Raw genomic sequence first — 12,079 nt, 5'->3', positions numbered from 1 at the left:
ATATTAATCTATGAGATTCACGCACTATGACCAAGCGGAAAATGGCCGTTTATGATGAAGTGTTTTTCAAGCTCGATTGGCTCAGTTGATTTTACGCTAGAGTGTGATTGGCCGTCCCCGGTGTCACCCCATAAGCGCCTGGACACACGCCGGTGTTTTCGTTAGCCAGCCATAGCTTGTGTTCATCTTCCACTTGTAAATTGTTTATTTGTTGGAAATTTGTACTGCCTGGGTCTTGTCAGATAGACGGATTTTGATATCATTTAACATAACATGGCATTTAAGTCAGTGCTTGTGTGCGCGTGCTTGGTCCCCTCCCATTTTGCATTTATAACAATTTATAAATGCAATAATAAAAATACACCTTTTTGTTATTTTTTCTCAACATAAATAGATTCCCAGTACATAATTACACATCATTATGGTGGCACTTAGTTTCTAGACTTTGTTTCACACGGACGTCTTGAAGTGACGGACCAACAGACGAACTGAGGAAAGTGCTTTGGGCGAAAAACAATTGCAGCAGTGGTAAACAATTATTAGTCTTATATTTGTTTTTATTTTTGCTCTTTCTTTAAAATACAAAACAAGAACCAAAACCACAAAAATAACATGTACAAAACAGATTATTGAGCTCAAGTGACTGAGGCGACATCATAAAAGCAAGTCTGAGACAGTGATTCTGACGGGTCAGCCTAGAACCCGATGCTACAACTGGAAGCAATGTCAACATAAACGTCAGGTATCATTGCAAAACTGCTTTGAATAAGTGCCTTCCATCAGTAGTGATAGTCACAAATGGAGTTTAACATGAATGTGTTTTTTCTTAACTTGAAGGTAGTTAGCGGTGGCGTAGTGCATCAGACCTACTTAAGAACAAATTCATTAATGAGACAATTCTATGCACATTATGGCAGCGTTCATTATGGTTTCTGGAGCACTTTGAATTATTAAGTGTTGGAATGGCACCAATCTTTTTCCTATATACGCAACCGGTAAAACACATTGCATACACTGCATGGGAAAATCAGATTTAAGTAAAATGAAGAAGCTTCACTTAGTAAAACACAAAGCCTTGAAAACAGAACGGTTGGTTCTGCACCTTTTTTTTTTGCATTAACATCTTTCACAGTAGGTGAGTCAGCATTGGAAATTTATTACTTTTGACTTCCTTTGGATGTGTTCTTTTAGAGATGGGCATTCCACTAAATGTCCTAGAACGGTCGATTAGATATTCAATATTTTTTATTAATACTTTTTAAATATGCCGCATATGGATCGGAATAATGTTGCAGAGAGGAGGTGTTCCTCAAAAGAGGATGGAGGGCCATAGCGGACGTTGGCAATAGCTGAAAGTTAAATCAACAGTGCCTCTACTGGTTGCACCCAAGTACTACACTCCTAGTTGCTTTACATTGAATCTATCCATTCCACAAAATCGATCAATTTTTGAGATCACTGGTGATAATGCCCATCTCTAGGTTCTTCCGTAGGATTTTGCATCTAGTCACAGCAGGTAGATTTAGCTAGCATTACCTTCATACATCTACATATACAACATGCATTCAACATCGGATGCATCTCCAAAACAGAAGGGGGGGGGGGTGAGGTGAGGAAAGAAACTATTCCACACTCCCGTTTTCACCACGAGCTAGTTGAAGCTAGAAAAAACCTGCATAAACAATTGCATGGAAGCTTTTAGGCCGTTCGTTGTGTGATATACGGCAGGCTTGCAGGGTGCGGCGTGGAATGCAACACGGGGATGACGACCCACCCCTACACCTGACACCCCCCCCCCCCCCCCCCCCCCCCCCCCCCCCCCCCCCCCCCCCCCCCAAATGGACCTACATGGTTTGAGATTCACATTATGCTGGAAAAGACAAACAGGTTGCAGACGCCGGCAGAGCAGGTCCGCCACTGGAGTGTGAATGCATATCTATAGCGCCTCCTGCCTCACCTGTAGGCACACACACACACACACACACACACACACACACACACACACAAAGAATGACAAATGAAGAAACTGTACATGGATGTGCACTTCAGTGCATACTCACTCTGCCTCGTGTTCACCACTGAGGGGGCACGTAGCTGTAGCTGTGCGTGCCGGCGGGCCGATATGTGGGCATGGTGACGGGGTGGGGGGCGAGAGCGGCCGGTGCCGGTGATGGAGTTGACAGCAAAGTTCCTGACATGCAAAGAGAACATTTATATAATTCAGCACAAAGCATGGGATGGATTTTCGGGTATTTTTTCCAATTTTACATTGCATATTATGACTACCATGAATATAAGACCACCGGTCTTCTTAAAACAACACTTCTCAATTTTTTTTTTGTCATGTCTCACCCTGGCGGACAGAATTTTTTTTTCACACAACCTCCCCCGATTTTAAATACTGCTAAGAACATTGTATTTACTTATTTGTACAAACCACTGTATGAGTTGTTGGCGTTGTTAAGCATGAATAAAAACAGTAGAAGACCTGCTGACCTTGAAAACATCTTATAATACTGTTCTATTAATTTTATTGTATACAAATAATGATATTATAATTTATATTTTAATTATAATTTAGGTTATTGTTTCATTTTATTTCTACAATGTGGCTTAAAAAAATGTGTGTTTCTACATATAATTCTAATTAATTGTATTTATTATATACTTTTGTTATTTATTATTTTTGATTAATTTTAGTTCTAGAATGTGGCTTAACAAGACTTTAAAAATGTGTAATATATATACATGTGTGTCATTACACATAATTATAATTTATTATTTTATTGAATGTTTTACTCTTTTGGGTTATTATTGTTTCTAATTTTTGTTTAATTTTATTTCTCCAATGTGGCACAGGCCAATAAAAAAACAAGCCAATGGTAAAATGGTAAAAATACATTTTTGGAAAATATTATTGAGAGAAAAAATTTTTAAAAATCAACAAAAATAAGACAAAATGAAAACTTTTCAGTCAGTGAAATCCTATTTTGTTAACTATATTTCTTAGCTCAATCCCCATTTATCGTTAAAAAAAACAAACGCTTAAAAAGGCTAATTTGCTCAAGCTTTGAGAGACTTTTTTTCCTCTCCAAGTCACTGGATTGCGTGAGTGATGAGAACAAAATCTCGTTCAGCGATAAGTTGTTTGGTGCTAGCTGTTGGTTTGATGAGATATATTCAAGTGTATATGTGTATATATATATATATATATATATATATATATATATATATATATATATATATATATATATATATATATACATACACACACACACACACACACACACACAACCACCTGTTTTGTCGGGTCTTAAATTCGGGGGAGTACGGTATTTTCCACCCACCAGCTGACATGGCCATCGTGGTGCCGGCAACCATCCCCATGGCAACCCCGTTGTTGCGGGGTGGAGGGATGGGCGGGGCATACATCGCGGCGGGCATCCCATTGGGCTGGACCACTGTCGTGTGATGGATCACGTGAGGTGGCGCCGCGTACAGCGGCTGTGTGAAATAAGTACCTTGCTGCTGTGACGGGATCAGCGCCTGCAAGCAAAAAAAAAAAAAAAAACAAAAAACGTAATACTTTTTTTTTACTATTTTTTTTTCCCACCAAAAAAGCCTTTTTAAAAGCGACACTGACCTGTGCATAAGGGTTATGTTGGGGGTAGGTGCTCCTGACAGGGTAGACGGCGGCTGGGTAAGGATTGGTGGAGGACGAGTATGGCGGTACGGTCCCAGAGTTGGGAGAACAGGACATTTTGAAGGGAGTACCAGGGGCGTAACCTACATCATAAGAGAGAATCATCACATACATTAATTCATGCACAATTCAAACACACCATCTTACCACTTGAAAAGGCGGGATTTGCTCCTGGATAGACACTTGGAGTGTACGCTGGGGCTGCTGCAGCGTAGCCAACAGGGAATCCAGCTGGCCAAAGCAAATTAGGAAATAGGAATGAAATACTTGCACCTGGCGGGTTAATTAGGGCAATTCATGAATGGACATACCTGGATAGCCTATACCCTTCGGATTGGTGAAAGAGACCCCTGTTGGTGCAGGGCTGTATACTGGATTCATTATGGCTGCCTAATCGCAAATGCTGCAATGATAGGAAAAAAAAACTAATTTGTGTCTTCTTTTGGTTTCAGGAGTCCACGGGCTCAGGGAAGCATAATGTTTTCTGTTCTTCACAAAATCATCCCATGCGCTGAAAGTATGGGTATCGGCGATACTGGCCCTGTATTGGATCGATACCAACATTCGTAGTATCACCTCTAGCACAGAGGATGAGCTCACGTCTTCATTACGTTTGTAATCCAAAACATCACGTCAGCTCTGCCCTCTAGTGGCAGCCGGGAAGCCCCGCACACAGGCTGAAATGAAGATGGGCGTCCAAAAATGACTACACCGTGCGCAGTTGTGGAAATATAAATATACACTTTTCATATATAGAGAACACAACGTGGTGCAATGTGACTGGAGATGAAACATGTTTAATCAATTTTTCAAACCGGGCACACCATTTTGCATCACATAACCGTGGGCCGATTACAGACTGAATTCTGATTAAAATGATCGAGAAGTTGATTTTAGGTTATTTACTTAAAAGATGAGAAAAGATTGGAGGTCGGTGTGTGATATTCGATGTTAGAGGTGTCCCCCAGTGAAGCTGAAGATGCCATCATGGAGTGAAGGAATGTTGGAAAAGGTGTGCGAAGGTGAACGTAGCGATGCTTTGTTATCATTAGCTAGCTTACTTAACTCGTCAGCCTAATTAGCTGCTCAACATGCAGTACGTGTTGCCGTATTGACGATAATCTAGCATGTTACAAGTCACCGTGCTAAATCACCTGTCTAAAAAAAACAACAAACAAAAAAAAACAACCTCTGGACAGATGGAGCCAGCTTGCCGCCAGGCCGCAGCCTTGGAGACAGCCGGACAGCTGTGTCCTGCACCAACGCCTGTCCCAACATGGCAGACATCGCAGCGCAAACCTAAAACGCTCCAATTAAGTGCGATAACTTACTGGTTGATGTTATTGCCTTGTCAGAGCCCGCTTCTCTGCAAATAAAATGAAGCTAGCTGGTGTTTTTGCTCCCAGATGCTGAACTCTTTTGAGTGCCCCGCGTCACTTCCGCATCACGTCACGTGATCACCAACAATCACTAGACGGAAAAAAAGATGGTAGAAAATGAGTGCAGGAATGCAACTAAATGTAAAGAGGAATTTAAGTTTAGTGGGCAGATATGTCTAATTAGTTCTAAAGCAAGTAATTATATATGCATCCATGGTACTTTAACAACAATATTTGACATTTGTACATTTTAAAGTAATCCTAAAGGTGGTCAGAATAGTGAGAGCAATTCCTCATATTATAACGACAGTATGCATGTTTTGTTTAACGTTTGTAGAATATTAAGATCATTTATTGAATAATTCATTATATTCAATATAAATAATATATAACTTATTATTAAAATTAATATTTCTAGAATAAAATATGACATTTTTACATCAGAAATTACGAGACCAAATAACATTTGAAACAAAAAATATAAATTCCACGCTGGTACTGCTATGCTTTCGATACTATCAATATTTGGATCGATCTGTCATTTTAACGTCAGAAATTACTAATTTCCATTTTAAAATATTTAAAACATTTCTAATTTGCGAAACAATAATAATGCTAAATATCGATAGTATCAAAACCAAGGTATTACCAGTATGGAATCGATATTTATCAGTTTTCTATATTTATTTTCAAAAGGTTTCCCCCTGTATTACATTGTTGATAATGTTACATTAGCTTATATTGTTGTATTTATATATATTATTCATACATTATTCACAAATATAACTGTTTTTGTTTGCCTATAATCTTATCGACAAATTAAAAAGTAAAATCACAATATTCTTCAATGAGCTAAGAAAATGTCAAGTATTGGTATCAGTATCTTCCCTGTAATTACTTGGTATCGTATCGCTACCAACATCTGCAGTATCGCCCACCCCTATTGACTGCAACGAATTCCGCCTGGTATGTTGTGACGTCATACGTACCGTCCTGGCAGACCACTAAGAACTTATTTGACTTCGGCAGTGACTTATTTTCGTGTAACCGTTTAATCGTCATAAATTGAGCTCAGACTTAATTTACTACAAACGCGAAACATTCTAATTGGACTACACACTCGAGTTGTGTACTATTATTCATTTAATTATTTTACTTTCGAGGACCTTCAGCCCCTAGTCGTCGAAGTGGGAAGCTGGTGGCAAGAGTAGGGGATCCAGACTGTTGTGGTTCCACAGTGCCACTAACAAAATGTCGACATTTCACTTATAACTCGATCTCGCTCGAATGTGTTAGGTAACCGTTTCCACACGGCTGCACGCTATTATTATGTCTGGGGCGGCCGGTGGAGGCTCCTCTTTTTCGGGCGCAGCAGCAGCAGGAGCTAGCTGCAGCTCCGCCGGCGGCCCTCTCTACGCTGCGGCGTCCGGGGCAGGAGCAGGGGTGGCGGGGAGGCTTCCCGCTCGGGTCCTGGAGCATATCTTTTCCTATTTGGAGCTCGCCGATTTGACACGGTGCGCGTTGGTGTGCTGGCACTGGAGCAACATTCTGGCGGATGAAAACAGCGAGGTGTGGCGCAGCCTGTGCGCCCGATCACTGAGCGACGAGGCTCTGCGGTCTGACATCCTGTGCAACCTCCCTACATACAGGGGCAAGGTGGGTTTAACAATCTAACACACCGGTAATGTGTGTACTGTGCACCTCCACAGAATCTATGGCATTAGTTGGGCTTAACTGTACCAAAACAATGTGTAGCTGTGTGTTCATGTAAAAAAATGCATATTTTTAAACTGGGTTTGGTGGAATGGTTAAGTAGAAAAGTGTTGGAGATCAGTCTGAAGAAGCTATAATCAAGCAGTGATTGATTATAGCTGTTGTTTCCCTGAGCAGCTCCTTCAGCAGCAGACTGTTACACCCACGGTGTAAGAGGGAGAGGTTCCGCAGGTCCTTCATACCGACCGCTGTCAGGCTCTACAACACCTGCACCACCTGAACCATGTTGTAGACACTATGCTTTCTTTACACTGTTCTCTTTACTTGTCTTGCTTGCTTGCTGCTGTAACAAGTAAATTTCCCCGCTGTGGGATAAATAAAGTACATACATACATACATACATTGATGGGCTGAATAACGCATTTTAGTTGTTGACTAACTGGTATTTGGGCTGCAGAACAAACGAGTGTGTTCGGTCCACAAACTTGAATATAAAATCAATTAAATGTAAAAAACCAAAACACCCTGTGAAATATAATATCTAATCTGTATTTTACTTACCGGTCCATACAGCTCAAGTCTTACCAACACGCTCTGAGCTCCCATGACTGCTCCCGCAACGTGTATGTGAAGAAGAACGGGTTCACCCTGCACCGCAACCCCATTGCCCAAAGCACCGACGGCGCACGGGGCAAGATCGGCTTTTCGGAGGGGCGCCACGCCTGGGAGATTTGGTGGGAAGGCCCCCTGGGTACGGTGGCGGTGATCGGCATCGCCACCAAGCGGGCGTCCATGCAGTGTCAAGGCTACGTGGCCCTGCTGGGCAGCGATGACCAGAGCTGGGGCTGGAACCTGGTGGACAACAACTTGCTGCACAACGGCGAGGTGAACGGGAACTTCCCGCAGTGCAACAACGCACCCAAATACCAGGTAGGAGCTGCCACTGGTCCATAAATTACTCTATTTCCTGCACACTTCCACCAAAAGGAGGGAAAAATACATCCCGAAAGTCACACAAAACTCAGCAATTTGAACTGCCGGCATGTGAGACCTCCACATTTCCTCAATACACCAGCAAATCTCACGGAACTTCAGAATACTTCATCAGATTTCAGTACATCTAAGGCGTTTGGCTTTTTACGAAGCCATGTTAGGAGGATACCAATTAGGGCAATCACATTTCTAGGTAGCGATAGTTTTTTCTAAATTTTACGGGACTTAACGAGCTGCGTAACAGCAGACACTTCCTCCTCGCTTGGCGGCCAGGTCAGCAAGGCTAACTCGCCCTGGCCGGCGAGGCTCGCTGGCTGTCGTGCTTCATATCGCAGGAGAAGAGTTTGTAGAGCTGCAACAATTAATCAACGAAAATTTCATCCATCTCGGTTAATCGAAACAGCAAGCTTCAAATTAATCAACTAAGAAAATCATCGTTAATTGCATCACTGAGCAAATGCATTAAAAGTACTTGCCTCGTCTTTTATGACACGCACAAGGAAAAAAACGACGGAACGTTTGTGTACTTGACAAAAGCAGGAACACGGGTGTCTGTCCAGGATGCTCAGCGCAACATGGCTACTGTAACAGTTGTACGCAAAATGGGAACATACGGTGCAAGTTGGTCTGTTGCTGTGAAAAGCCTCACCTCCGTTTGTTACAACAAGCAATCAAAGGATGGATACTAAGAGTGGTTAACTTCTTTTTTCCCCACTTCTATGGTAGCTAAAAATGTCACTTACCTTGCCAGTATGGTTATTAAAGGGTCATGATGGTGACAGTTTGACCCTGATACGGATTATTTCTACTTACTTTGGGAAAAACTGTCAATGTTATGTTCTCTGCGTTCCAACGCTGTGCTTTCCATAGATCGGAGAGCGGATACGAGTGATTCTCGACATGGACGACAAGACGTTAGCCTTCGAGAGGGGTTTCGAGTTCCTGGGCGTCGCCTTTCGGGGACTGCCCAAAGCCTGCCTGTTCCCCGCCGTCTCCGCAGTGTACGGCAACACGGAGGTCACCATGGTGTACTTGGGGAAACCACTGGACGGGTGAACATGGTGGACCACGAGCAGCTCGTCCAGTTTTTGGACTGTGAATTAGGACTGCGTTTTAACTTCTGTGTCGTAAAGACAAAGATACACTTTTGCATTTGACACCATTTTTAAATTAGGGGGTTAGGACATCTCAACATCCTTTTCAGTGCTGACTTCTGCTTCAAAGTCCAACTAAATTGTCCTAAACTGTGGCAACTGTGTATGAATTCACAAAACACCCAGCACTAATCCATGATGTACGATGCTTTGTGGTCTGACTGATGAACTAAGCAGAGAAGTGCTGTTAAAATCTGCCGTCAATGCATCCAATAGTAACATAATGGTGGAAAAGTGTATGTCTCTTATTAACGTGTGTCCCTTTTAATGTGCTACTGTATTACACTATACTATTTATTTGTGGGTTTTATCTATGGTACTACAGCTGCTGTATGGTTTAAAAGCTGGAAAATAAAGACATTACACGGTGCCACTTTTGCAGCTAATATGCTTTGGTGTTCAATTTGCACATGGACAAAGTAAATCGCCCATGTTTGATTCTTGTGCTGATATCAATTATATTTTCCACCACATGTCGTCAGAGGTAATGAAGCATCGATATGAACACTATCCACAAGAGGTCAGTACAGTAATGCTATGCAGAAACCATACACATCTGCTCTTCTATACTCACACCATTTCAACTATTTTGTCTTTACAAAGACAATGCTCAGTTGTGATGCTGTCTATGTGGTAATCGTGTGTTTATTACGCGTGTGGTAGAGTAATCCCTCGCCACTTCGCGCTTCAAATTTCGTGGCGTCACTTTGTTTTTTTTATATTGTAATGGCGGCTGAATAATAGCCACGGGATGGCTGTTGATCGATCTGCCTTTTATTTGCAAAAACGCGCAGGGTACTCACCTCGCAGGCCGATAGATGCTAAACACAACATGAACAATTATCAACGCTTTCTAGTTCTCTTCTTCTACGGCTTACTTCCTTCAAAACCTGAACGTTACTGCCCTCTACAGCCCACACTCTGAACACCAGCCTAGCACTACACAATACACCTGTCGCTACAATACAGGGTGGGCCAAAGGGAGGGTTTTACAGACATTTTACATGTATTAGAATTTAGACATTTATTTACATACATTATATTTGCATATTATACATTTAACATCGAATATTTAATGTCAACCTTGCAACCATCTTCATATCTGTCCAAAACCCTCTGACACACAGTATGGCACAAATTCCCATCTCCATAAATGTCAGTGAATGCATCTGAAATGTAATCTTTCAATTCATTCAGTGTTTAGGGATTTGTATTATTTTCTATAATTTATGTCTAAAATGTGATTGTTAAGGTGAAACAGATGAAGTAACTGTAACCCTACTTTTGCCCCCCCCCACACCAGTATATTAATAAATAAATCATTCAGTTTTGTGGTTGAATGCGGCCTATTATTAGTTTTATTTAGGGTTAACATACATTTGTCATGTTGTATTATTATATTTATAATTTTTAAATATAATATATCAATATTATAACAAATTGTATGCACTTTTTGTTTTTTTTTTAAGCATAAAAATGGCAAAATGAACTAAAATACAAACAGTCGTCCCTCGTAATTTTGCGGTTCTATTATCGCTGGTAGACTATGGTTTATTATTGGTCAAATTGAAATACAAGTGATATGTAGTATTCTGGTCACTAGGCAGCAGTAATGGCACAAAACATTGGGACACTACCTTACATTACATGTCCCACATGATAAAGTGAAAAAAAAGTTCTCCTCCCATTCTGTGTGGAAGTGGTAAGTTTTTGGCATCTTATATTTAGAAGAAAAAAAATTTAGGCTAACTGGTTAGCTCGCTAGCGGCCGTCTCAAGTCCCTGCAGCAAAAGAGTTTCATAATGCGTTGAACAGGTTTTCTATACTCTACAAAAATATTCCATTCACACTGAATCCTATATTGCGGAAAACGAGGGACGACTGCATAAGACATTCCGAAGACCTATGAATGCCCAGCGTCATTTCCTGTCCGCCCTCAGCTCCCCTAGCACTGTAACAGAACACATTAATAGCGACACACAAGCACACGTCTTACTTATATCTTATGTCTTATTTTCTCTTATGTCTAATATATCGGATAATAGGAGTGTAAGGGTGGCTATAGGGATGTTATTTCATGTCTAGAGGGCTGTAATACAGTAATGTTACAAACTGTATTTAGAAGGTCGTAAACAGGTTTTCTATGCTGTAACGAAACTACTTTGTGAAAGTTCACTTATTACGGTTGGGTCTGGAACCAATTAACTGCGATCAACGAGGGATTACTGCGCAGTATTTAAAAAGCATTCAAGAAAATGACCCACATCCCCCTTCTACAGCATCTACTAGGCCGCCTCCTCAGTTCTCAAAAATAGGCCTCACATTTACATATTTGGCTGTTCCTCATCACAGCCTTAATCCCCGAAGCTAAGCAAAGAATAGTGCTGGAGATTCATATTCCGTGCACATGCTTCGATTGCGCACTATAAATGCTATTTCATCAGTTCCCATACACAATGAAATTGGTATGGTACAGATAACCAACAACTTGTTTTTTATTTCTACTTTTCTATTTAGATTTAACTGTAGTTTGTGCACACCTGGAGGAGCCACCTGGCGTGGCCCAGGAGGACGCACTGTATTCGGGCACATGTTCCAAGCAGCCTGTGTGTCGCCACGGAGGTCTCTGGCAAACCTTTTGCACTCTTCAAACACCGCGGCGCTAATGTTTGAGGTGGCTGATAAGGTTTTTTTGTGTGCTCAATTAAACGACGACTCTAAGAACGTTATCATCCATTGTAGCGAGGATTTTTGCGGATTAATATGAATCAACTTAATAATTCCCCTGTATGTCACTCCAAAGTCGTAAGACCAAGTCTTCATTGAAATAAGAGGATACTTAAAGGTTTTATGCAGATGACTGTAGTAGCCACAAAGTGGGCAGGAAGGGTGTGTACGTTGACTGGTTTCCTCTCCAGTATGTCTGCTGATCACAGCAGGCCAAGAGTGTGAGGGGAGTGTTCCGCCAGGGTTTTTGCGGTGGCAGTTGCGCTCTCAACCCACTAACATCGATATCACGCCTGTGCCACGGTGAGGGAGGGTGAGAAGAAGAAAAAGTTGAGCAACTTGCCTTCCTGTGGCCCCCACCCTCAAGCTTGAGAACCTCTCTCTGATTGCAGCTCCAGTCCATGTGACTC

General features: G+C 41.6%; 2 protein-coding genes across 2 annotated transcripts; one reads left to right on the top strand and one right to left on the bottom strand.

Moving 5' to 3' along the window:
• Window positions 1-1,805: 1,805 nt before the first annotated feature.
• On the bottom strand, window positions 1,806-9,807 carry fam168b (family with sequence similarity 168 member B). Its single transcript, XM_054766085.1, has 8 exons — window positions 9,746-9,807; window positions 5,035-5,173; window positions 4,015-4,106; window positions 3,851-3,934; window positions 3,644-3,786; window positions 3,348-3,546; window positions 2,061-2,191; window positions 1,806-1,957 (listed from the first exon to the last, which is right to left on the bottom strand). The coding sequence occupies exons 3-7, from the start codon at window positions 4,082-4,084 to the stop codon at window positions 2,073-2,075; spliced, it is 615 nt and encodes a 204-aa protein (XP_054622060.1). The 5' UTR covers window positions 4,085-4,106; window positions 5,035-5,173; window positions 9,746-9,807; the 3' UTR covers window positions 1,806-1,957; window positions 2,061-2,072.
• On the top strand, window positions 6,062-10,305 carry fbxo45 (F-box protein 45). Its single transcript, XM_054766084.1, has 3 exons — window positions 6,062-6,738; window positions 7,369-7,725; window positions 8,659-10,305. The coding sequence occupies exons 1-3, from the start codon at window positions 6,412-6,414 to the stop codon at window positions 8,842-8,844; spliced, it is 870 nt and encodes a 289-aa protein (XP_054622059.1). The 5' UTR covers window positions 6,062-6,411; the 3' UTR covers window positions 8,845-10,305.
• Window positions 10,306-12,079: the final 1,774 nt, after the last annotated feature.

The sequence above is a fragment of the Dunckerocampus dactyliophorus genome, chromosome 21, assembly GCF_027744805.1.
Source record: "Dunckerocampus dactyliophorus isolate RoL2022-P2 chromosome 21, RoL_Ddac_1.1, whole genome shotgun sequence".
NCBI classification, from domain to species: domain Eukaryota; kingdom Metazoa; phylum Chordata; class Actinopteri; order Syngnathiformes; family Syngnathidae; genus Dunckerocampus; species Dunckerocampus dactyliophorus.
Note: the sequence above shows the minus strand (reverse complement) of the source record. Positions and strands in the feature narration are given on the sequence as shown.

Bases quoted from the DNA above. Each gene is read 5' to 3' on its own strand.
- fam168b (XM_054766085.1), bottom strand. From the start codon at position 4,084: ATGAATCCAGTATACAGCCCTGCACCAACAGGGGTCTCTTTCACCAAT. The intron at 3,787-3,850 runs GTAAGATGGTGT...CTTATGATGTAG, and splicing joins AAATCCCGCCTTTTCAAGTG to GTTACGCCCCTGGTACTCCC. The intron at 3,547-3,643 runs GTCAGTGTCGCT...TTTTGCTTGCAG, and splicing joins AACATAACCCTTATGCACAG to GCGCTGATCCCGTCACAGCA.
- fbxo45 (XM_054766084.1), top strand. From the start codon at position 6,412: ATGTCTGGGGCGGCCGGTGGAGGCTCCTCTTTTTCGGGCGCAGCAGCA. The intron at 6,739-7,368 runs GTGGGTTTAACA...CGGTCCATACAG, and splicing joins TCCCTACATACAGGGGCAAG to CTCAAGTCTTACCAACACGC. The intron at 7,726-8,658 runs GTAGGAGCTGCC...TGCTTTCCATAG, and splicing joins ACAACGCACCCAAATACCAG to ATCGGAGAGCGGATACGAGT.